Source organism: Oncorhynchus kisutch, linkage group LG25, assembly GCF_002021735.2.
Source record: "Oncorhynchus kisutch isolate 150728-3 linkage group LG25, Okis_V2, whole genome shotgun sequence".
In the NCBI taxonomy this organism is placed as follows: domain Eukaryota; kingdom Metazoa; phylum Chordata; class Actinopteri; order Salmoniformes; family Salmonidae; genus Oncorhynchus; species Oncorhynchus kisutch.
In genome coordinates, this window is record NC_034198.2 from 31,482,108 (window position 1) to 31,508,754 (window position 26,647).

Consider the following 26,647-nt stretch of genomic DNA (forward strand, 5'->3'; position numbering starts at 1 on the left):
CAACCCTTCTCTTCCCTCCCCCTCCACATACACACCCTAAAGCCCCACCGTTAATTCCTGTAAGAACTGCCACTTTCCCAATCACTATGATCTTCATCTCTCTCTCTGTCTCACTCACTCACATACACACGCACTCACAGATATAACAATAATCACATAAATACATACCCACACACATGCACACACACACACACACACACACACACACACACACAGATATAACAATAATCACATAAATACATACCCACACACATGCACACACACACGCGCACACACACACACACACACACACACACACACACACACACACACACACACACACACACACACACACACACACACACACACACACACAGATATAACAATAATCACATAAATACATACACACACATACACAATTCCAGTCACAGAGGTAGTGATTACAGAGTAAAGGCACACACTCTTCTGTCTTTCATGTGGCTGTGTGGCATCCCAGCCACCCCTGCTGATTGGTTAAGCCAGTTTGTCTCAGACAGGAAGTAGCTGAGGGCTCCCCACCCCAATCTGCTCCCCACACCAATCTGGCTCTCGTTTGGGAAACCAACACCATCATCTGCACTTCAATACACACACACTCACATAGACACACACACACTCACATAGACACACACACTCACATAAAAGTAGGGCCAGACAGAGTTTGCAGAGGCATACTTTTCAGATTAGAAAAAAACTCTGGAAATTGTTATTATTGGAAACAAACAGGACTACTGTAGGCAATGCTTGACTTGGACTGAAATAGGTTCCGGTACTCATTATGTGTGCCGGTACACTTTATATGTAGGTTCAGGAGCTCCATAATGCTTTTGAGCTAATATTCTATAATAGGAACAGAAGCTCAAGCAGCAGAACGTTTGAGATGCTGGTACTCAGCTCCGGCATTAATGACAGTGTTATTACCAAAGAAAAGAACCCTGACATTGGTTTTAATGCATCAACATTTGGTCTTAACATGAAGGACACTTTAATTAGGAACAGACTTGGTTTTGTTTTTGATATAGACAAGGATTCATTCTTGCTAAAAGAACACTTAAAAACATTAGCAACAATTATGGTATAGTTATTTTCATATCAAAGGCATATAATCTCATGTCCTTGCTATTACAGCTTGTTGTAGGCTGAAAAGCATAAGGTATTTGTTTTTAAAGGCATGGATAACACGCCCATGCCTGGACTGGACATCTCAGAGCTTTGGAATGTTGTTGTCAGTCAAAACAAAAACACTGGAGTAGGCCTACCAAAAAAGTATTATAGTCCAACAAAAAAACACACAGATAAAAATATAAAATATATACTTTGGTAAGCTACTGAAATGATACTGACATTAAATTACGGAACAGAATATCGACAAACCTGTAGGAGTTTGAGCCAAGAAGACACTCAGTTTTGGAGGACATAAAATACCCCCTCTCCACCCGTGTCCTCTCCCCTATCCAGGGAAAGCTCTCGCCTCTCGCCTCCCTCCACCAGTCCTCTGCCCTATCCCTCACTCTGTTCCCCTCTGTCCTCCCTTCTCTCTCAAACCACCGTCTGCTCACCCCGGCACTTCCTACAGCCCACATACACCGCGGAGACAAGATACACCACAGCGCCCAGACATGCGAACACAGTGGCAGCCAAGTAGACTTTATACAGGCAGTTGTGTTTGTATTGCTCCAGGTTGCAGTATGCGTAGCGCTCCGTTTTGTAGATCATGACGCCGATCACCGGTAGATAAAGCACCGCGGCCGCGATGTCGTGAAGAAGGTTGCTAAGCAACCACCGGTCCCCTCCTAAAATGGGGACGAGGTCCTTCTTGTCCAGGAGAGTGATGAAGAAGGCGGCGAGGGTGAGGAGCCAGAAGAGGACTGCCACAAACAGGACGAAGTGGATGGAGCCTTCGTATTTGTTGGCGGCGATTGTGACCCATAGTCCAGCTCCGAATATGATTTGGAGAATTCGGATGATGCCGAGAAAACTCTTGAGGAAGTCCCGGAAATGTGTGCTCACCTCCGGCTGGGGGGGCATGTCTGCTCCAGCGAACACTGGGACCTTTTACTGAGTAGAGCAGGGGAGTTCAATCTACCACCGACTGATAATAAGGACAGAAAAAACGGAAAAGTAAAAGGGAGGGTAGAATGACAAATAAATAGGTGGTTAGAAGTGTAATTTTTTTCAGCGAGTTGTCTTTTCTTCTGCACAGTCCGGGGTTTTGAAATTAGGAGGATTGTGTGTGTTTCGTCTTTTCCGTTTCCTTTCCACTCCCCTCTCTCTCTCTCTCTCTCTCTCTCGGGGGTTGGGGTAGGAAACCGAAAGGGGGACGGATTCAAATTCAAAGACCGCTCCTCCTCTCAATTCAATGGACATGATTGCCATGGGAAACATATGTTTACATTGCCAAAACAAGTGAAATAGATAATAACCAAAAGTGAAAAACAATCAAATTAACAGTAAACATTACACTCACAAAATAATGTAAGCATTTAAAATATTATATTAAGACTATGTAGTGTTGTAACAATATGCAAATAGTTGAAGTACAAAAGGCAAAATAAATAAATATAAATGTGGGTTGTATTTACAATGGTGTTTGTTCTCTCTCTCACTCTCTGCCAGTCATATTGTGTGTGTGTGTGTGTGTGTTCGCTCAAGAGAGAGATTGTTTGGCAATGTTAACATATGTTTCCCATGCCAATAAAGCGGCTTGAATTGAAATTGACTGAATTGAGAGAGACAGAGCTTTGCTGAGAGTTTGTTTGATTCATGTTAATCTCTTTGTTCCTCATCAATCTCTGTTCTTTAAGCGCATTACATCTGTTCACACTCCTGAAACAGTTTTCTTGACAACGTTAATACAACAATGTGTTTCGTTAGCTGGCCGTATTAAAGTAGATTAAAAAAGTTGACAGTTTGACTAAACAATGCACTCTTTTCATGCCAAGTTGTCAAAAAGACACACATGCTGTTTTCAGAGAGTAGCCAAAACCTTGGAATGTGATGCATAAGAATAGAGCAGAAAATAACTGTTTATCTTGCAGGAACCTTGAGAGTTGGCTGAGTGTCAGAAATGTTTAGTGAGTCTGTTTTCCTGTTTTATGAGGAGACACTTCGCTCGTGAAAGGCTCCTCCCCTGGATCTCAAATCATCTCCAGCAGTAGGTTACTTCCAAGAGGTTACTAATCCTTCTGATGCCCCTTGGTGGCTTACACACACACACACACACACACACACACAAAGATTTGATTTGACATACTGCACTTACTCACACATGAACGCACGCACGCACATACACACAGACTTACACACACAGCCTAATTGTGCACAATATTTTTTTTATTTTTTTTATTTTTTTTTATGTTTATTTAACTAGGCCATACACACATCACACAACACACCCAGACACACAGGGCATAGGTAATACACATTACACTATAGCCTTCTAAGATATGATGCAACATGTCAGTCTGATCATTGTAGATATGATTAGGTCAGGTCAATGGCTGGAGGTCATGGAAGCCAAAGGTCGTGCAGTAATCAATAGTCTTCCATCAGTTACTGAGTGCGTTGACGTCAGGGCAGAACACATAATGGCAACCTAAAGATGACGAGTTCACGTGGGTTTCTAAAATGTCAGCATTATGCCATGTCCCTTCTTGATGATGCACAATTATACCGTTTTATGTCATAAGTGCATTCAACTCTTGCAATCTTGTAACCCACTGTGAAAGTGTGAAGTTAGTGCGCACAGGGAGATGCCATACACTACAGGGACATTCCGTCCCCAAGCAGGCAAAGGCACACACACACTGTAGGGGAGTGATTTTTGTCTCACACATAATCGGCAAGCCCATCACACACAGCTTCGTGCCAGGACCATTGACGTCAATAGATTAACTACGTGGCCGAGGGGCGGATCTTCACACCATGCTCCGCCCACAAACTCTGATTGCTCGAGAAAACATTCCATCCGGCCCTATAAGGTGGGGTTAATTACCATGTCCGTTCTCATTGGTAGATAGGCACAGTGGTGTAGACCCGAGATGACAAAACTACAGAGTGCAGCCAATTGACAACACCGAGTGCACAGAGCCATTGATAAATCAAAGGTCCTTTATTATCCATAACTGACCGGATATACCGCAGTGTAGGACAGAACAAAATGACAGAGGAAATGATATTGGAAAAAGCATAAGAACAACGTGTCACTATCGTTTTAGGGTAAGAACGTGTTTCCTAAAGTATTTGTTATTCCAGAGTTGTGTATTCGGCTTTTACGCACGAGACTATCCTTGACCTATATTGGCTGGGTAGAAGACTAATTTCCAAAACCCTTTGTTTGCAGCTGAAATACACAGCGGTTTCTGGCCTCGTACCTTTACACAAAAGGAGTCTAAATATGTATGTTTTGATGCAGATTAACAAAAGAAAAGTAAACAAACACGTTTACTTTCACCGGATAAACAGGAAAAGTACTCCAGACTGACCCTTGCCCCCCGACACAAACTATTGCAGCATAATTACTAGAGTCCTATCTGTGCATTTTTTAAAACCTTTAACTAGGCAAGTCAGTTGAGAACAAATACTTATTTTCAGTGACAGCCTAGGAACAATGGGTTAACTGCCTTGTTCAGGGGCAGAACAACAGATTTTTACCTTGTCAGCTCAGAGATTGATCTTGCAACCTTTCAGTTACTAGTCCAACGCTCTAACCACTAGGCTACCTGCCGCCCCATGATTGAATCGTTGACAACACACTATATTATAATATATAATAAACCACATTTCATGACATATGGGGTCAATTCATCAATATTCAGACTTAACACTTGTTAGGGCTATTGTCCTTTTTTCTCAATTTCCACCTGACTGACATGCCCAAAGTAAACTGCCTGTTGCTCGGGCCCTGAAGCCAGGATATGCATATAATTGGTACCATTGTAAAGAAGACACTTTGAAGGTTGTAGAAATGTTAAAATGATGTAGGAGACTATAACATAATAGATATGGTAGGAGAAAATCCAAAGAAAAACCAACCATTTGAGAGCCCATGCTCTTACAGTGGAAAGTATAGGGTCATTCTGAAATCTAGCTCTCAGGATGCAATTCCTATAGCTTCCACTGGGTGTCAGTAGTCTATGTTCAAGGTTTCAGGCTTGTTTCTTCCAAAACGAGGAGGAATGATATGCTTTACCACAGGGATAGACTTTGAAATTCGTTTATGCGCCTGAGGAAGAGGACACGCACCTGCTAATATCGTTTTCCTATTGAACATACTTCCTTCCTTATAAAATATTATAGTTTAATTACATTTTAGGGTATCTGAGGATTAAATAGAAACTTATTTAGACTTGTTGAAACAAAGTTTAGGGGAAGAATTTCGGATTCCTATCTTGGCATGTTGAACGAGTGGATTACTCAAATCGATGGTGCCAAGTAAACAGACTTTTTGGGATATAAAAAAGGATATTATCGTCCTCAAACAACCACATGCATGCTTTCGCTGTAATAGCTATTGTAAACGCACAGTGCAGTTAGATTAACATGAATCTAAGTTTTAATCGATATAAGACTTGTATGTTCCTAAATGTTGTCTATCCATTATTTTTACGATTATTTATTTGAACTGCGCGCCCTCCAGCTTCCCCGGAAGTTGTCCCGCTAGCGGGACGCCTAGCCTTAAGAAAGGTCGCCTATCAAATCAAATGTATTTGTCACATGCTTTGTAAACAACAGGTGTGGGTTAACATTGAAATGATTACCAACAATGCAGAGAGAAAGAAAATAGAGAAATAATAAAGTAAAACATGTAATAATAGATACACAATGAGTAACGATAACGTGGTTATTTACAAGGGGTACATTGAGGGTTATACACTACATGACCAAAAGTAAGTGGTCACCAGCTGGTCGAACATCTCATTCCAAAATGATGGGCATTAATATGGAGTTGGTTCCCCCTTTGCTGCTACTACAGCCTCCACTCTTCTGAGAAGGCTTTCCACTAGATGGTGGAGCATTGCTGCGAGACTTGCTTCCATTCAGCCACAAGCATTAGTGAGGTCGGGCAATGATGTTGGGCGATTAGGCCTGGCTCTTCGGCATTCCAATTCATCCCAAAGCTGTTCGATGGGGTTGAGGTCAGGGCTCTATGCAGGCCAGTCAAGTTCTTCCACACCAGTCTTGACAAACCATTTTTGTATGGGACTTGCTTCGTGCACAGGGGCAATGTCATGCTGAAACAGGAAAGGGCTTTCCCCAAACTTTTGCCACAAAGTTGGAAGCACAGAATCATCTAGAATGTCATTGTATGCTGTAGCAGTAAGATTTCCTTTCACTGGAACTAAGGGAGCCTAGCTCGAACCATGAAAAACAGCCCTAGACCATTATTCCTTCTCCATCAAACTTTACAGTTGACACTATACATTCAGGCAGGTAGCATTCTCTTTGCATCTGCCAAACCCAGATACGTCCGTCGGACTGGCAGATGGGGAAAGTGTGATTCATCACTTCAGAGAATGTTTTTCCCTGCTCCAACACTCACTGGGTAGTGAATGTTGCAACCGAGGACAGACTAATTGTACGTGCTATGTGCTTCAGCACTCGGCGGTCCCTTTCTGTGAGTTTGTGTGGCCTATCCCTTCACGGCTGAGTCGTTGTTGCTTCTTGACGTTTCCACTTCACAATAACACTTACAGTTGACCGGGGAAGCTCTAGCAGGGCAGAAATTTGACGAAATTACTTGTTGGAAAGGTGGTAACCTATGACGGTGCCATGTTGAAAGTCACTGCGCTCTTCCGTCCAATATTTTTTTAGCACAAAAAGGGTAAATGCAGATAGTCTGGGTAGCTAGTTGGTTAACTTCTGTATTTAACTAACTATTTAGTAGTCTTATGGCTTGGGGTAGAAGCTGTTCAGAGTCCTGTTGGTTCCAGACGTGGAGCATCGGTACTGCTTGCCGTGTGGTAGCAGAGAGAACAGTCTACGACTTGGGTGGCTGGAGTCTTTGACTATTTTTAGGGCCTTCCTCTGACACCGCCTGGTATAGAGGTCATGGGCCATCCTCTCTACCCTCTGTAGCGCCTTGCCGTTGGATGCCAAGCAGTTTCCATACGAAGCAGTGATGCAGCCAGTCAAGATGCTCTCAATGGTGCAGCTGTAGGACTTTTTCAGGATCTGAGAGCCCATGACAATTATTTTCAGACTCCTGCAGAGAAGAGGCGTTGTTGTGCCCTCTTCACGACTTTGTTGGTGTGTTTGGACCATGATGGATCCTTGACACAGAGGAACTTGAAGCTCTCGGCCCACTCAGCTAGAGCCCTGTCGATGTGAATGGTGGTCTGCTCAGCCCTCCATTTCCTGAAATTCATGACTTTGAGGGAGAGGTTGTTGCCCGGTCTCTAAGGTACTGCAACGCAATGCTAACGGCGTCACTACAGATTCGGGTTAGATCCCGGGCTGTGTTGCAGCCGTCTGCGACCTGGAGACCCATTTGGAGATGCACAATTGGCCCAGCGTCATCCGGGTAAGGGGAGGGTTTGGCCGTCCGGGATTTCTTTGTCCCATTGCGTTCTAACGACTCCTGTGATGGGCCGGGCGCATACACGCTGACATGGTTGCCAGGTGTACAGTGTTTCCTCCGACACATTGGTGCGACTAGCTTCTGGGTTAAGTGAGCAGTGTGTCAAGAAGCAGTGCGGCTTGGCGGGGTCATGTTTCGGAGGACGCATGGCTCTCGACCTTCGCCTCTTCCGAGTCCGTACTGGACTTACAGCGATGGGGACAAGACTGTAACTACCAATTGGATATCACAAAAAAGGGGTAAAATGTCATTTTAGTTGCCTGGTTTGCTAGATTGACATATACGAAATACATTTTTAAACAGATGGGTTTATTGGTGTAAAAAAACAGTTATTCTATTTCGGACCCCCAGGCTGCATGATGTCATGCAGCCTGTTGTTCTTGTGTGTTTATACTTTTTCATAACGACATGTTTGATGTTGGATGACAATAGAATGTTCATGATGTCACTGCGACAACTGTATACAGACATGTAGATAGAAGTAGTATAAACCGGCCTCTAGTCTGGAAATCTTTTGTTAGAAAACTACCGTACTCACTATTTAGCACACGGCCTCACATGTGAATCATTAAAGAGATGTGTGGGACAAAGGCTTAAGAGGGTGTGAACCATGCTGAATGGGTGTAGACAAAGAAGAGCTCTCCAGTAGGTTTGCCAAAACATTCAAGGTCTATTTTCTCAAAAGTGGGGTTACAAGTTTATCAACTTTAAAAGCAGAATTACTTTCCCATTTGTTCCTCAACTGCAGTGTATGATATACTATTTTCTAGCTCTGAATCTCTTATCCTATGTAAATCAAATCGAGGTGGTCGGTCACAAATGCTATGCAAATTGCCATTCTAATATGGCATTGCTGGTATGACCTTCTGACTCAACCTCCTAGTAGAACTCTTGTTATTTCCAAAATAAACATGAAGTTGGAAAATAAACTATGGGAAGTTCTTATTTGAGTTGTTAGTAATAAGAATTTTAAGGTGAATTGTTTTTCAAGAAGAGACAGTTCAAGGGTTAATGCAATATTTTACTTAGTGCAGCATTTCACTTACATTATTGATGTGTTGATGTGAGTCACCTTCGGTGCATAACATTCTAAAGTGACTTTCTCAGGTTGCCGTCTATTCTAGAACCTCAACAGAAACACAGTAGATAGGCCTATCATACAATCTCAATTAACTGAATTAGATCAAATGCTGTCTAATTCCATATGGTGGAGAGAGAGAATGGCTACATTCCAAATAACCACACTAACATACAACTTCAAATGGAGCAATGTATTGGGCATGCTTTTTAAATGGAATTCTAGTATGGATATTGGAGCAGAGCCCTACTTTCCTCCAGTAGGCTACAGTTGACCTAGAGACACAGCCAGGTAACTACTGTACCTTACATAACTCTGATAATACAATTACACTGCCTGCCACTATGTCAGTTCTTCATGTGTGACCAAGCAGACTTAATTAGATGACTGGTTCTTACCAGAGTTACTGTATCGGTAGACTGGTTCTTACCAGATGCAGTGTAATAGTCATTGGGACCGGATGGACCGGGTTCCTCTCCCTGCTCCTCAAAGCAGGATTAAACCATCAAGGACAGGTAGACTGGCAGCAGCTTGCCTTGCACCCCCCCCGGGTTTCCCTTACAAAGGGCCTGGAGGTTTTCCTAAACCATAACCTGGCCGTAAACAAATAAGGGCCCAGAGTTTCTCCTTGGCCAGGACATGCTTCAGTCACACCATCCTAAGTCTGTAACTGGCACAGTCATTCCTCTGAGTAAGATCAAGTTGCACCTAGAAACAAACTCACATGAAAAACAATGCAAATGCAACGAGTGAGTGCTAGCCCTTAACCCTAACCTTTCATATCCTCCACAGGTAGGCCCATCTGGTGGGATCTTCTCACCACTCTTGGTGTCTCTCCCCTGGGGAGGATGGATGCGGAGGCAGCATCTGCGTCTCCCTCCTCCACGGTGGCGGGGCCCTCCACACAGTGGTGTCTGACAGAGTGGAGGAGTAGGAAGGCGGGCTCAGGGAACATCTGACTGGGTGAGTTTGTTATCGTTTAAGATGTGGATATTCAGTCGGCAGATCCGAAGGTAAAGGTTCAGCACAGGGATTGACAGGCAAAGGTTTTTAAGGTAAGGTTAGAACTAAGGAGGTGAGGTTAGGGTAAGCATCAAGGTTAGGAGTCATTCAATCTGACAGCTGTAGTTATTGTAAAAGAGAATGTGTTCTTACTTCTCAATGACTTACCTGGTTGAAAAGAGTCAAAATAAAACTGCCAATTATGTATGGAATGTATTTACCGTGGGTAAACAGGTGACCGTGAATCTGTGTCAGCTGCAAGAGTTGTTCACGGCGGAGGGCCCAGCTGGGCTCCCAAGTGGCGCTGCGGTCTAAGGCACTGCTTCTCAGCGCAAGAGGCTCCATCACATCCGGCTGTGATTGGGAGTCCCATAGGGCGGTGCACAATTGGCCCAGCATCGTCCGTCCGGGTTTGGCCGAGGTAGACAGTCATTGTAAATAAGAATTTATTCTTACCTGACTTAAATAATATAAGTGTATGTATACACATATATACATACACACAGTTGAAGTCGGAAGTTTACATACAGTTAGGTTGGAGTCATTAAAACTCATTTTTCAACCACTCCACAAATTTCTTGTGAACAAACTATAGTTTGGGCAAGTCGGTTAGGACATCTACTTTGTGCATGACACAAGTAATTTTTTCCAACAATTGTTTACAGATTATTTCACTGTATCACAATTCCAGTGGGTCAGAAGTTTACATACACTAATTTGTCTGTGCCTTTAAACAGCTTGGAAAATTCCAGAAAATAATGTCATAGCTTTAGAAGTTTCTGATAGACTAATGGACATCATGAGTCAATTGTTGGTGTACTGTGGATGTATTTCAAGGAATACCTTCAAACTCAGTGCCTCTTTGCTTGACATGATGGGAATATCAAAAGAAAAATCAGCCAAGACCTCAAAAAAACAATTGTAGACCTCCACAAGTCTGGTATATCCTTGGGAGCCATTTCCAAACGCCTGAAGGTACCACGTTCATCTGTACAAACAATAGTACGTAAGTATAAACACCATGGGACCATGCAGCTGTCATACCGCTCAGGACAGAGACGTGCTGTCTCCTAGAGATGAACGCACTTCGAGCGAAAAGTGCAAATCAATCCCAGAACAGCAAAGGACCTTGTGAAGATGCTGGAGGAAACAGGTACACAAGTATCTATATCCACAGTAAAACGAGTCCTATATTGACATAACCTGAAAGGCCGCTCAGCAAGGAAGAAACCACTGCTCCAAAACTGCCATAAAAAAGCCAGACTACGGTTTGCAACTGCACATAGGGACAAAGATCATACTTTTTGGAGAAATGTTCTCTGGTCTGATGAAACAAAAATAGAACTGTTTGGCCGTAATGACCATCGTTATGTTTGGAGGAAAAAGGGGGACGCCTGCAAGCCGAAGAACACCATCCCATCCATGAAGCACGGGGATGGCAGCATCATGTTGTGGGGGTGCTTTGCTGCAGGAGGGACTGGTGCACTTCACAAAATAGATGGCATCACGAGGCAGGAAAATTAAGTGTATATATTGAAGCAACATCTCAAGACATCAGTCAGGAAGTTAAAGCTTGGTTGCAAATGGATGTTCCAAATGGATGTTCCAAATGGACAATGACCCCAAGCATACTTCCAAAGTTGTGGCAAAATGGCTTATGGACAAGAAAGTCAAGGTATTGGAGTGGCCATCACAAGGCACTCATCTCAATCTTATTGAAAATTTGTGGGACAAACTGAAAAAGCATGTGCGAGCAAGGAGGCCTACAAACCTGACTCAGTTACACCAGCTCTGTCAGGAGAAATGGGACAAAATTCACCCAACTTATTGTGGGAAGCTTGTGGAAGGCTACCCGAAACATTTGACCCAAATTAAACAATTTAAAGGCAATGCTACCAAATACTAATAGGGTGTATGTAAACTTCTGACCCACTGGGAATGTGATGAAAGAAATCATTTCTGAAATAAAATCATTCTCTCTACTATTATTCTGACATTTCACATTCTTAAAATAAAGTGATGATCCTAACTGACCTAAAACAGGTACTTTTTACTGGGATTAAATGTCAGGAATTGTGAAAAACTGAGTTTAAATGAATTTGGCTAAGGTGTATGTAAACTTCCAACTTCAACAGTGTGTATATATATATATATATACACACATACACACACACACACACGTTATAGTATATGTATTATATATAATGTACACGAAAAGTTTTGGCATGGGTCCTCAGATCCTCAAAAGGTTCTACAGCTGCACCATCGAGAGCATCACTGCCTGTTATGACAACTGCTCAGCCTCTGACTGCAAGGCACTACAAAGGGTAGTGCGAATGTCCCAGAACATCACTGCGGCCAAGCTTCCTGCCATCCAGGACCTCTATACCAAGAGTAGTCAGAGTCCAGCCACCCTCGTCAGACTGTTCTCTCTGCTACAGCACAGTAACCAGCAACGGAGCTCCATGTCTAGGTCCCAGAGGCTTCTAAACAGCTTCTACCCTCAAGCCAAATGGCTACCCAGACTATTTGCAGTGACCCCCCCCTCCCCTCCTTACACCACTGCTACTCTGTTGTCATCTATGCATAGTCACTTCAATAACTCTACCTACATTGTACATACTACCTCAAATAACCGGTGCCCCCGCAACCAGTGCCCCCGCACATTTCACTATACATGAAAAACAACACAAAAAGCTAAACACGATCATATGAAACAATCTTCAGTAAAAAAAAAATTTAAAAAAAAATCGAACTAATCCTTGGTTCTCTATAAAACTTTCATGTCGTGTTAAAATGAGACAGAGAATAACAGAATTATCCTGTGGCTCGCCGCCACAAGTGTCCACGACTGAACTGTGGAATGACATAAACCAGCAGACCATAAGGTACCGCTAAATTATCTGGTGTTTACCTGGAAATAGTAGGCTAAGAGGAAGTCAATACATAATAATGACCTGATTTTATTTGATCAACATTCCTTTGAAATAAATCAACCAACTCTGCCTCCCAATTCTCCGCCCTCTCTAGAAGTCAGCAATATGGACACTCTCGGTCATGGATTTAAAAACATGTGACTGGTGTAAGCATGGGCTGGATTGAGTTGCCACGATTGCTAAATCCATGTTAGAAAAGTGTGCAAGGGCTCGCTTTGGGAGAAGGGTAGAAAATCAGGATGCAATCTAAGAGACAAGAAAAGTACAAGAAACCTTGATAATGGAATAGTGCAATTCTTTATGCATTTCATTCTTTACATACAGTACAAATCGTATCAGTGGAGGCTGCGAAGGGGAGGACAGCTCATAATGGCTGGAACGGAGTAAATGAAATGGCAAACGCATGGAAACCATGTCTTTAATACAATCCCATTCCACTCCATCCATTACCACAAGCCCCTCCCCAATTAAGGTGCCACCAACCTCCTGTGATTTGTCAATACAATACATTAGTAGGACAGTTTGGTTACTATAGCAGGAAATGTACATTTAAATAAACAAGATGTGAGGAAACAGGCAATGTGCGTTTCTGAGACAGTACATTGCAGTCATCCCATAGGTGGCGCCACAGGGCTGCCATCACATGCAGATGCCCATAACACAACAGGCACTGTTACCTGGTTTATGTTCAGTAGGCACGAAATGGACAAAAAGTGTCCAAAAAGGAGTGAAATCAGAAGGTACCATCTGGCCTAGTCCAATAAGACATGCTTATTTTTGTTTTCTGTTGCAAAACATTTTCCCACGGTTTGCCCTAATGAACATGGCCCAGTACAATCTGCAGTACAAACTTCAATCCCAGTATGAGTAGTTAGTACCACCTGTAACGTGGCCCTTCTATCATAGCCTGGTTAACCCATATTTAACACGGCACTCATGAAGTGAAACAATGGTGAGTGCTGCGTTCATTCTGGTTTAACCAGGCTACTTCAGTCAGGCTCAGTGGAGGTTGCTGAGGGGAGAACGGCTCATAATAATGTCTGGAATGGAGTGAATGGAATGGCATCAAACACATGGAAACATTTTATTTAATGTATTTGATACCATTCCGCTCTGGCCATTACCACCAGCCCGTCCTCCCCAATTAAGGTGCCACCAACCTCCTGTGGGCAGGCTCTTCTGGGTCAAAGGAAGACACTCATTCAAATAAGGCCCAAATGCTGAATGTCTGACCACAGCATACAAGCATACATACCACCATAGGATTGCAAAATTACAGTAACTTTCACAACATTCCTAGGTTTTCTGGTTGGAAAACTCCTGGAATCAGAAGGGTAAAAGCAGGACATTTTCCAACCAGGATTTCTGAAAAACCTTTGAGAAAGTTACTGTAATGTTGCAACCCTAACAGACCATAAAGATTATAGCTACGAATATCAGGACACTTGACTTCTCTGCTTGCTAGCTACAGGCCATACTGTTCATGGTAATGTCATGCTTCAGAGGCCATAAGAGATGCTAGAAGGCTGTAATTTGGTAAGGAAAGTGACCCGTTGGGGCTGAAATGTTTAACCTTAGGTAAAAAGATATTCTGTGCACTTGAATTTGATTGGACTACCATATGTTGACATTTTGCAATGATAGAAAAAAAGACTTCTTCAGCATTCTCCTTCAGTGACTGGTTACAATAAATACAACCATCAATTGGCAATGGGAACCTAACCACAGTGGGAGTCTTTCACAGTTTTGGGTCTTTATAATCATCTCTTTCAGCCAACTACCAGTGCAGGGCTACCCAACTGTCTTAACATACCATTCTTTACCCCTTTATATTTATTTAAAAATATCATTCGTAAGCTACATTCGTTCTGAATTTTGACACTACTCTCTCGCTCTTATGTCTGTAGTTACAGCACAACTGTCTCTGATGGGTTCCAGGGAAGGTAGAAACATATCTGACTTCCTATTGGTTATGAGCAGGGAAGAGCTTTACTGGCTGATGAAACTGAAGTAAGGCAGAGGTTTTCTTCCTCCATCTCCAGTCTCTCAATCTGGTCCATTCTTCCTCCCTACTCTTCCCTCTTCATCTGTCTCGCTTCTCACTATCCTCTCTTTCTGCTCCAGTGCTATACAGTCTTCCTCCATCTCCAGTCTCTCAATCTGGCCCATTCTTCCTCCCTACTCTTCCCTCTTCATCTGTCTCGCTTCTCACTATCCTCTCTTTCTGCTCCAGTGCTATACAGTCTTCCTCCATCTCCAGTCTCTCAATCTGGTCCATTCTTCCTCCCTACTCTTCCCTCTTCATCTGTCTCGCTTCTCACTATCCTCTCTTTCTGCTCCAGTGCTATACAGTCTTCCTCCATCTCCAGTCTCTCAATCTGGTCCATTCTTCCTCCCTACTCTTCCCTCTTCATCTGTCTCGCTTCTCACTATCCTCTCTTTCTGCTCCAGTGCTATACAGTCTTCCTCCATCTCAAGTCTCTCAATCTGGTCCATTCTTCCTCCCTACTCTTCCCTCTTCATCTGTCTCGCTTCTCACTATCCTCTCTTTCTGCTCCAGTGCTATACAGTCTTCCTCCATCTCAAGTCTCTCCCTCTCTTACCTCCTCTTCTACTTGGCCTCCTCCTCTACCACCAGGTAAAGAAGGGTTTCCTGCTCTGGAAGCTCTGTGTGTAGGACTCACTGTTGGCTCTCTGTGGTGCTCTGGCTGTCTCCACTATGACTGGGGGCATCTGCACCAGTTGTAGGGGGGTCTTACGCTCCTTCAGGGCCTGGCTCAGGTTCAAAATCTGGTGGTAGACATACAGAGCTTCAGCACAGGTTTACACAAACAGATGGAAGCACACACACACACAATCTGGTGACAGAAACACAGCTTCAGCATCACACACTTAGTGGAACAGGAAAAACATCAGTACAGAGAACGGCTCAGATGAGACGTGTGTGGCAGGGTCTACAGACAATCACGGACTACAAAAGGATAACCAGCCACGTCGCGGACACCGATGTCCTGCTCCCGGACAAGCTAAACACTTTCTTTGCCCGCTTTGAGGATAACACAGTGCCACCGACGCGGCTCACTCCCAAGGTCTGTGGGCTCTGCTTCTCCGTGGCCGACATGAGTAAGACTTAAGTGTGTTAACACTCATAAGGCTATCGGTCCAGACGGCATCCCTAGCCACATCCTCAGAGCATGTGTAGACCATCTGTCTGGAGTGTTTATGGACATATTCAATATCTCCCAGTCTGCTGTCCCCACTTGCTTCAAGATGTCCACCATTGTTCCTGTACCCAAGAAAGTTAAGGTAACTGAACTAAATGACTATTGCCCCATAGCACTCACTTCTGTCATCATGAAGTGCTTTGAGAGGCTATTTAAGGATCATATCACATCTACCTGATACCCTAGACCCACTGTAATTTGCATACCGCCCCAATAGATCCACAGACGATGCAATCACCATTGCACTACCCTATCCCATCTGGACAAGAGGAATACCTATGTAAGAATGCTGTTCACTGACTATAGCGCCGCCTTCAACACCATAGTGATCTCAAGACCATCAGACTGTTAAATAGCCATCACTAGCCGGCTACCACCCGGTTTTCTCAACCCTGCACCCTAGAGGCTGCTGCCCTGTGTACATAGACATGGAACACTAGTCACTTTACACAATGGTTTTCCTCATTTCATATGTATATACTGTATTTTAGTCAATGCCACTCCGACATTGCTCGTCCTAATATTCATCTATTTCTTAATTCCATTCTTTTACTTTTAGATGTGTGTATTGTTGTAAATTGTCAGATACTACTGCACTGTTGGAGCCAGGAACACAAGCATTTCGCTACACCCACAATAACATCTGCTAAATATGTGTATGTGACCAACACGATTTGATTTGAGTAGGAGGACAATGAGAAATACTGACACTGTTCAGATGTCCAGGTATTGCCCCACCAACTCACCTGTCCTCTCATCACAGCTATCTGTTTGTGGAACTGTCCTCTGTCAAACCCTGGATCCTTCTGAAGAGAACACAGGACAAGATGTCACTATAATAACGCTGGCATGATTCAAGAAGTGTTGTGAGGATGACAGAATGGAGTAGAGTAGAACTTTGTTGCGACGTCAAGTGACATCAAGGCCATGAAAAACTTGGTCCAGGGTAAGTTTGTGCTGTCCATAAGAGTTGGCAGAAATACAAACAGATCTGGGGCCAGGCAAATTAAACCCCCTGCTAACCTTAAAGAGTTGGTAGAGGTCTTCCTCCAGGTCTTTGATGAAGGTGGGGTCGGTCAGTTTCGGCAGAACCAAGTCCCTAATCTCCTCAGAGAAAGGAACCCTAGCCTGAGATAACCACGCCCAGTAGAATGGATCTACAGAGAGGAGGAATGAAGTAGTGTGGGTTCTTCTCATACAGTTGAAGTCGGAAGTTTACATACACCTTAGCCAAATGCATTTAAACTTTAAAAAAAAGATATTCTTGACATTTATTCTTAGTACACATTCCCTGTCAGGTCAGTTAGGATCACCACTTTATTTTAAGAAAGTGAAATGTCAGAATAATAGTCGAGAGAATTATTTCAGCTTTTATTTCTTTCATCACATACCCAGTGGGTCAGAAGTTTACATGATACTAAATACTTAGAGTGTGTCGCCTTTAAATTGCTTAACTTGGGTCAAGCATTTTGTGTAGCCTTCCACAAGCTTCCCACAATAAATTGGGTGAATTTTGGACTATTCCTCCTGACAGCGCTGGTGTAACTCAGTCAGGAATGTAGGCCTCCTTGCTCGCACACACTTTTTCAGTTCTGCCCACAAATGTTCTATGGGTTTGAGGTCAGGAGTTTGTGATACCACTTCAATACCTTGACTTTGTTGTCCTTAAGCCATTTTGCCACAACTTTGGAAGTATGTTTGGGGTCATTGTCCATCTGGAAGACCCATGTGCGACCAAGCTTTAACTGATGTCTTGAGATGGAAATATTTCCACATCATTTTCCTTCCTCATGACACCAGTCCTTCCTGCAGCAAAGCACCCCCACAACATGATGCTGCCACCCCCATGCTTCACGGTTGGGATGGTGTTCTTCGGCTTGCAAGCCTCCCCTTTTTCCTCCAAACATAACATTACAGCCAAACAGTTCCATTTTTGTTTCATCAGACCAGAGAACATTTCTCCAAAAAGTATGATGTTTGTCCCCATGTGCAGTTGCAAACCGTAGTCTGGCTTTTTAATGGTGGTTTTGAAGCAGTGGCTTCTTCCTTGCTGAGCGGCCTTTCAGGTTATGTCGATATAGGACTTGTTTACTGTGGATATAGATACTTTTGTACCCGTTTCCTCCAACATCTTCACAAGGTCCTTTGCTGTTGTTCTGGGATTGATTTGCACTTTTTGCACCAAAGTGCGTTCATCTCTAGGAGACAGAACGAGTCTCCTTCCTGAGCGGTATGACGGCTACGTGGTCCCATGGTGTTTATACTTGCGTACTGTTGTTTGTACAGATGAACGTGGTACCTTCAGGCATTTGGAAATTGCTCCCAAGGATAAACCAGACTTGTGGAGGTCTACAATTATTTTCTGAGGTCTTGGCTGATTTCTTTTGATTTTCCCATGATGTCAAGCAAAGAGGCACTGAGTTTGAAGGTAGGCCTTGAAATACATCCACATGTACACCTCCAATTGACTCAAATGTTGTCAATTAGCCTATCAGAAGCTTCTAAAGCCATGACATCATTTTCTGGAATTTTCCAAGCTGTTTAAATGCAGTCAACTTAGTGTATATAAACTTCTGACCCACTGAAATTGTGATACAGTGAATAAGTAAAATAGTCTGTAAACAATTGTTGGAAGAATTACTTGTGTCATGCACAAAGTAGATGTCCTAACCAACTTGCCAAAACTATAGTTTGTCAACAAGACATTTGTGGAGTGGTTGAAAAACAAGTTAACGACTCCAATCTTAGTGTATGTAAACTTCCCACTTCAACACACATATACACACACGTATGTGTGTGAGAGACACTCACAGGCTCTCCAGGAGTCAGGGTGTTTGATTGGGAAGGCAAGACCATTGTCTATGGCTGCCAGTCTGATAATAGGCTCTTTTACCACCACCCAGTCTGTCTCCTACACACACACACACACAGGGAGAGAGCGACAATAAGAATGTGACAATCCAGTTTCACACTTTCTTTAATAACTCCATTTAAAACGAATGCTACAAATCAAAATCTTACATTTAAAATTGTATTTTGTAAGTCTACTCACCCGGTTTCTTTCTATGTCCATTGGACAGTCGTATTTTAAAAGCCAGTTGTCATTCCCCCGATCTGCAAGCATCAACACGGCATCAAGCTACATTGCATCTAATTCAGTTATTCATCCTCCCTTCCACACACACACACACACACATATATATACACCGGTGTTCCTGACGATGAAATACTAGTTTCTATGTTTCTTGCACACACCTGTGTTCCTGATTATATAGTCGAGGACCACCAGTCTCTCGAACTGAAGCTGCAGCTGCCGATTGGTGTTCTCTGGAAGAGGCTCTGCCTCAAACCGCTTTAGCCAATAGTCTGCGTCTTTGTAGCCCTCCACAAACAACTGGAATGATCCCACCTGAGCCATGGAGGAAAATGGATTATTATAAGACAAAAGGCTCATACAGGAAGTTCTACATTTTTATACCGGCAGGCTTTAAAAAGGGGCAATCTGCAGTAGCTACATCCATTTTTGGACTTATAAAGGAATGATACTCATTGATTCTTGAAGAATATAACTTACAGTGCCTTGCAAAAGTATTCATCCCCTTGGCGTTTCTCCTATTTTGTTGTATTACAACCTGTAATTTAAATGGATTTTTATTTGGATTTCATGTAATGGACATATACAAAATAGTCCAAATTGGTGAAGTGACGAATTTTTTTCTAAAACTGAAAAGTGGTAACTGCATATGTATTCACCCCCTTTGCTTTGAAGCCCCTAAATTAGATCTGGTGCAACCAATTACCTTCAGAAATTACATAATTAGTTAAATAAAGTCCACCTGTGGGCAATCTAAGTGTCACATGAGCTGTCACATGATCTCAGTATATATATACACACCTGTTCTGAAAAGCCCCAGAGTCTGCAACACCACTAAGCAAGCGGCACCATGAAGACCAAGGGGCTCTCCAAACAGGTCAGGGACAAAGTTGTGGAGAAGTACAGATCAACGTTGGGTTATAAAAAAATATCTGAAACCTTGAACATCTCAGAGCACCATTAGATCCATTATTCAAAAATAGAAAGAATATGGCACCACAACAAATCTGCCAAGAGAGGGCCGCCCACCAAAACTCATGGACCAGGCAAGGAGAACATTAATCAGAGGGGCAACAAAGAGACCAAAGATAACCCTGAAGAAGTTGCAAAGGACCACTTTAAGCCGTACACTCCACAGAGCTGGCTAGAAAAAAGTCATTGCTTCAATAAAAAAAATAAGCAAACATGTTTGATGTTCACCAAAAGGCATGTGGGAGACTCCCCAAACATATGGAAGAAGGTACTCTGGTCAGATGAGACTAAAATTGAGCTTTTTGGCCATCATGGAAAACCCACCACCTCTCATCACCCTGAGAACACCATCCCATGGTGGCAGCATCATGCTGTGGGGATGTTTTTCCCCATCGGCAGGGACTGGGAAACTGGTCAGAATTGAAGGAATGATGGATGTCGCTAAATACAGGGACATTCTTGAGGGAAACCTATTTCAGTCTTCTAAAGATTTGAGACTGGTGATAGAGGTTCACCTTCCAGCAGGAAAATGACCCTAAGCATACTGCTAAAGCAACACTCGAGTGGTTTAAGGACAAAAGTTTAAATGTCTTGGAATGGCCTAGTCAAAGCCCAGACCTGAATCCAATTGAGAATATGTGGTATGACTTAAAGATTGCTGTACACCAGCAGAACCCATTCAACTTGAAGGAGCTGGAGCAGTTTTGTAAGATTGGGCAAAAATCCCAGTGGCTAGGTGTGCCAATCTTATAGGGACATACCCCAAGAGACTTGCAGCTGTAATAGCTGCAAAAGGTGTCTCTACAAAGTATTGACTTTGGGGGGGTGAATAGTTATGCACGCTCAAGTTCTGTTTTTTGTCTTATTTCTTGTTTGTTTCACAAAAAATATTTTACATCTTCAAACTGGTAGGCATGTTGTGTAAATCAAATGATACATTCCCCCCCCCCCCCAAATAAATTTATTCCAGGTTTGTAAGGCAACAAAATAGGAATAAATGCCAAGGAGGCCACTGTATGAATGCCTCATGAGCTTAGTTCAACTGTTGTACCCCATCAGAACCCAAAATATAAGCTTGTTTTACCCCAATGTTGGTCAACATTGTAAATGTTAGCCTCAACAGGCTTACAACTACAATGTTGATATCTTAGATGGTCAGTCTTTACATCAATAGCTCTGATGATGCATTTTAGTGGTTACATTTAGTCAGGCCTGATCCCTCAGCTTTTTACCAAAACTGAGGCGGGGTACCAGCTTTTATTGTTTCAATTGTAAGTTGCCCCTTTAAGGGTTACCATATTATTTACTTTAGGGCAGTGTTCTTCAACTGTAGTCCTGGGGATTGCAGGCTTTGGTTCTAACCCAGCACTAACATACCTGATTCAACTCATCAACTGCTCCTCAAGCCCTTGATTGGTTGAATTAGTCAACAACGCTACATGTGGCATGCCAGGTCGCAATTGTAAATGAGAACTTGTTCTCAACTTGCCTACATGGTTAAATAAAGGTGAAATAAAAATAAATAAAATAAATGTATGACGCATTAAATGTTGGCTAAAGCAGAGACAGAAGCACCATAACAGCGTTGTGTTCACTGTGGCAAAACATTTCTAAACGTTGTACAAAATGTGTGTTTCTTATTGGACAAGTTCAGACAATGCCTCACTGTTTCAAGCCGTTTTAGATTGCCTTCTCCCATTTCATGCCGAATGAACACTGCCCAGTTGTAGGTTCTGAACCCCAGGCGGCAGCTGAACCTACCTTAGGAGGGAGGCCTATTCTGTTGAAGCGCTGTCCAACTTTGGGAACTTTCTCCAGAGCTAGCCTCTTTCCCCGAGACTTGACTCTGTCTATAGCATTGTAGTTAAACGTATCACTGGCCAGGTACACCACCTAGAGAAGAGAGAGAGAGCGAGATAGTGATGAATGGGAGAGGGGGGAAAGATTAAGATAATTTATTGTCCATACCCTGTGTGTGTGTGACTGACTGCGTATGTGCGTGAATGCATGCATGTCTGCCAGTAACCCCACCCGTACCTTGGTCTGGGGCACGATATTGAGCTGTAGTTTCTGGTCCACCAGACTGGCCCCGGCCTCAGACAGATGTCCCTGGTTCAGGACCAGACAGTCCCGTCCGAAGCAACAGGGACAACACAGCTTCTGGAGCCACTTGGTCCACTTTGGGTTTAGCTGACCATACGGCTCCTCGTTCCTAGGCTTGAACACACCGATTACGTTCTAGAGACAGATGGACAGACGGGATTATTATTGGTACTTGTTAGACTCTACTAATGTTCTTTACCCATAGTAAGAGACAGAGTGGTAATGTCAGAGGAAGTGACATAACACAACCTTTGCCAATCAAAGAGGGTGATTCATGGTGCAGCAGAACCTACAGAATGGGGCTAACAAGCTGGAATTGGAATAGTTTTGCAAGCCATTAAAGTAAATCAGATTAACTTGAGTTTCCTCACATGATCAACTGTGGAGGGAGCCACACAGGAGGTTAAGATCAGAGACTGAGGCTAGCTTTGTAGTCTACGGGCACGTTCCAGGTCGTCTTTAAGGCAGTCTCGCTGACTGTGCCAGAAGATCATATCTCACAACACCTGGAGATGTGTTTAACATCTCTGGAACCACTGATGTGGCTTAGCTCACAGAACAGGACCGCTGAAGTGCGTAGCACAGAGAAATTGTTTGTTCTCGGTTGCAACACTCACTACCGAGTTCCAAACTGGCTCTGGAAGCAACATCAGCACAAGAATTGTTCATCTGGAGCTTCATCAAATGGGTTTCCATGGCCGAGCAACCGCACACAAGCATAAGTTCACCAAGCGCAATGCCAAGCGTCGGCTGGAGTGGTGTAAAGCTCGCCGTCATTGGACTCTGGAGCAGTGGAAATGTGTTGGCTGAATCACGTGATGAAGTGATGAATCCTGCTTCACCATCTGGAAGTCCGACAAACAAATCTGGGTTTGCCGGAGGCCATGAGAACGCTACCTGTCCAAATGCATTGTGCCGACTGTTTAGTTTGGAGGAGGAGGAATAATGGTCTGGGCTAGGCCCCTTAGTTCCAGTGAAGGGAGATCTTAACTCTACAGCATACAATTACATTTTAGACTATTCTGTGCTTCCAACTTTCTGACAAGTTTGGGGGAAGGCCCTTTCCTGTTTCAGCATGACAATGCCCCCGTGCACAAAGTGAGGTTCATAAAGAGATGGTTTGTCGAGATCGGTGTGGAATAACTTGACTGGCCTGCACAGAGCCCAGACCTGAATGGGAACAAGTCCCTGCAGCAATGTTCCAACATCTAGTAAAAAGCATTCCCAGAAGAGTTAAGGTTATTATAGCAGCAAAGTGAGGACCAACTTCATAGCGGCAGGTAGCCTAGTGGTTATAGCATTGGGCCAGTAACCGAAAGGTTGTTAGATCAAATCCCAGAGCTGACAAGGTAAACATTTGTCATTCTGCCCCTGAACAAGGCAGTTAACCCACTGTTCCTAGGCCGTCATTGTAAATAACAATGTGTTCTTAACTGACTTGCCTAGTTAAATAAAAGGTTACATTTATAATAATTAATGCCCATGATTTTGGAATTAGATGTTTGACGAGAAGGTGTCCACATAGTTTTGGTCATGTAGTGCATGTGCCATGAGTGGGATCTGAACCCTGGTCTCCTGCTTTTTAAAACACCCTTTGTTTTCAAGTAAGCCATATAACTCAGTCTTATGCAGCAGCACCAGCACATTATTTTTCTTACACTGTCTGTCTGCTCTGGCAACCTGCTGTTGCTGATTCTAGCTCTCACAGTGAAGTGATGTCATCATGTTCTGTATTGACTTCCACCAGCATCTCTCTGCAGTGTTGCTTTTTGGGTGATGTGACAGTTGAGGTGAGCAATTTACACATGGTGGTTTCTAGCTATAGTAGACCTTGCTGTATAGTAGATACGGGATGTAGTTCGACCATGCCAGGCTGGGGCTGTGACCTGGATGTGGGCCAGGGATCTGAACCCTGGTCTATTGGTCAAAACCAACATCTTAACCATTAGACCAAGAGAAAACTCCCTCTTGGGCCAAGGCTGACAAATATGTGTAAAGTCGCTAGCAGGGAGGACAGCCTCATCATGAAATTGTGAGTCCAACTCACCTCTGCCACATATACACGGTATGACAACAGTAAAGATGCCCTGGAATGCAGCCTATACAACCCTGTAAGTTTATATCTGTTGCGTTTAATAGCCACTGGTCCATAGGAGAGGAACAGAGATGTGTTTATTGAGTGTGTTGAATTAAAAGGAGAGGGAGAGGGGCAGGCTAGGGAACGGAAATGGAGTATCCATTTTCTTCAGAGAGTGTGAGGATTCTGATTACTCGGCCTACCTCTGGAGAGAAAATTGAGAGCTCTACCTTTATCCATTCAGATTGCTAGCACATGACTTCTCCTAAGCTACAACATATTCACACAGACAGCAGCCTACACAGTACACACAGAGTAAATTGATTTACTATGGGTTAAATAAAAAAATAAAACGCTCCTCGACTGGTCCACGCCAGGGACGTCAGCACATTTGCTTAGGCCTGAGAACTGATAGTGACAGCTAATCTTTGAAAGGTTGGGCCTGTGTACCACACTGGTTTTAATAGAAGTTGCCCAAGGCATGTCTAGGATCTTACAGTGTCCTTATCCTTAGATCAAGGTCTGGGGACAACTTCTTTCTATTTCATGCGTCACACCACCGCATCACTCCACTGTGGGGCTGGCAGCCCACAGAGTTTTTTCCCACCCTGACTGCCACTGTGCCATGTGATGATGCCAGGTCACAGCCCCAGCCTGGCATGGTCGAACTACATCCCGTATCTACTATACAGCAAGGTCTACTATGGCTAAAAACCACCATGTGTAAATTGCTCATCTCAAATGTCACATCAGCCAAAAAGCAACACTGCAGAGAGATGCTGGTGGAAGTCAATACAGAACATGATGACATCACTTCACTGTGAGAGCTAGAATCAGCAACAGCAGGTTGCCAGAGCAGACAGACAGTGTAAGCAAAATCATGTGCTGGTGCTGCTGCATAAGACAGAGTTATATGGCTTACTTGAAAACAAAGGGCGTTTTTAAAAAATGACAGAGTGCATCCTCTCCCCATCAGTCTCCATGTCTGCCTGCCTGTCTGTCTAACTGACTGTCAGTCAGTCAGTCAGTCAGTCAGTCAGTGTACATTTCTCTCTCGAAAGACTAGCAGTCCTAGCTAGAAGCCTGTCTGTTTTAATGTTACAGATTACATGTAACATTAAAAAGTCAAAGTCAAAATTGTTTATATAAATGGTCATTTAAAAAGCTAGTTGCGGGACGAAGCTAGTCCGTCTCACCCCTTGAGAGTCTTTCACGAAGTAACTACCACTAGATCCTTGGCAGATGATCTCTGGAAAGATCTCTTCTTCTATGGCTTGTTCTGCTTTCCTCACGATCTCCCGAAACTCTGGGTCGTCTGGAAACTCATTCCTGTGTGGATCCCGCGGAGAGTTCCCTCTGTCCCTGACCAAAAGCGTCTGTCTCTCCCGGCTGCGTCCAGGGCTCCCAGCCGACACTCGCACCACAGAACCCGGAGTTATTGGACTGGTGGCTTCGCTCTGGCAGTAGTTGTAATCAATGGAGTGCTGGAGAGGAGAGACGAGGGGGCTCGTTTCTTCCATTTCAGCGTGGGATTTCGGGTATTACAGCGGCGGGTAAATGGACAGACAGGAGCCAGGGAATCAGACGAGGTGTTGTTTCGATGCTGTTGATTCCAAGCTTTCAAACAAAACATGACTGTCATCCTCTGCATAAAGACCCACCCACTCGGAATAGAGACTTGCAATTGGCGTTTCCTCTGCCCAGCCTCCTCGTGGTACCGCCCCGTTTCTGAGGGAACGCTTGTTGTGTGGTGAAATCGGTGAAATAAAATATGCTTAACGTAACCGATGATTCTCATCGATATTCTGATCACCCCACTGATCAAATAAATGTGGTAAATCAGGCAAAATTGGGCGCTGGTAGTTCAAATTACTTCTCAAGTGTTCTATCATAACATGTACGATTCTTCATCACTTTCAGTCAAATTCAGTGGTTGCATTCGATTCCACTGAAATGTGGTAGTAGTCACTTTGTAGTAGAGCAACCTGGTCTCAGAGCATTTCATATTATTCTGTATGTGAATCCGGGAGAGTCAATTTATTATGGTATGTAATCATTTGTGGATGTCCATCACCCATTTGGTATGATGTTACAAAAAGGCACTTGCGCATATGAGATATCTTTGTTGCAGGTATATGGTAGCAGTTAAATAGGATGAGAAAAAAGCAGAAACCTGCACACTGCTCTTGCTAGTATCACTGAGCTTTATTCAGTTTTACATAACTGTAAACTACAATTTCTATAGTAATTTCTATAAGTTTGTAACCAGCTATTATAAACTGGTTACCAACCTAATTAGAGCAGTGAAAATAAATGTTTTGTCATACCTATGGTATAAATTGGTAACCAGTTTATGATAGCAATTAAAGCACCTCGGGGGGTTCGATTCATCTCGACCGGGCGCCCGTAAAAGCGTTTTTTGCATTCGATTTGGAATCGGGCTGCCCCCTGGGCATAAACCAGGTTCAAAACAAAAATGACGCAATTAATCATGTGTCGTTGGCTAATTAGTAGGGTTCTGTGTTTTCAATAAAAAGTTATTTGCTTTTGATAAAAATGCTTTA

The 26,647-nt window shown here is 43.4% G+C and overlaps 2 protein-coding genes and 1 long non-coding RNA gene across 3 annotated transcripts; 1 reads left to right on the forward strand and 2 right to left on the reverse strand.

Moving 5' to 3' along the window:
• Positions 1-946: 946 nt before the first annotated feature.
• Positions 947-2,310, reverse strand: LOC109880194 (MARVEL domain-containing protein 1). The gene has a single exon (XM_020472423.2). The coding sequence runs from the start codon at positions 2,044-2,046 to the stop codon at positions 1,558-1,560; it is 489 nt and encodes a 162-aa protein (XP_020328012.1). The 5' UTR covers positions 2,047-2,310; the 3' UTR covers positions 947-1,557.
• A 1,790-nt stretch (positions 2,311-4,100) lies between these two features.
• LOC116357415 (uncharacterized) lies at positions 4,101-13,284 on the forward strand. Its single transcript, XR_004205390.1, has 3 exons — positions 4,101-4,236; positions 9,468-9,638; positions 11,915-13,284. It is a non-coding gene; the product is annotated as an uncharacterized LOC116357415 (long non-coding RNA).
• On the reverse strand, positions 12,892-25,752 carry LOC109880193 (phosphatidylinositol 4-kinase type 2-alpha). The gene is made up of 10 exons (XM_031804521.1): positions 25,280-25,752; positions 21,941-22,141; positions 21,665-21,796; positions 19,093-19,246; positions 18,890-18,951; positions 18,649-18,748; positions 16,861-16,994; positions 16,584-16,643; positions 15,195-15,403; positions 12,892-15,085 (listed from the first exon to the last, which is right to left on the reverse strand). The coding sequence occupies exons 1-9, from the start codon at positions 25,601-25,603 to the stop codon at positions 15,242-15,244; spliced, it is 1,329 nt and encodes a 442-aa protein (XP_031660381.1). The 5' UTR covers positions 25,604-25,752; the 3' UTR covers positions 12,892-15,085; positions 15,195-15,241.
• Between the last annotated feature and the right edge of the window lie 895 nt (positions 25,753-26,647).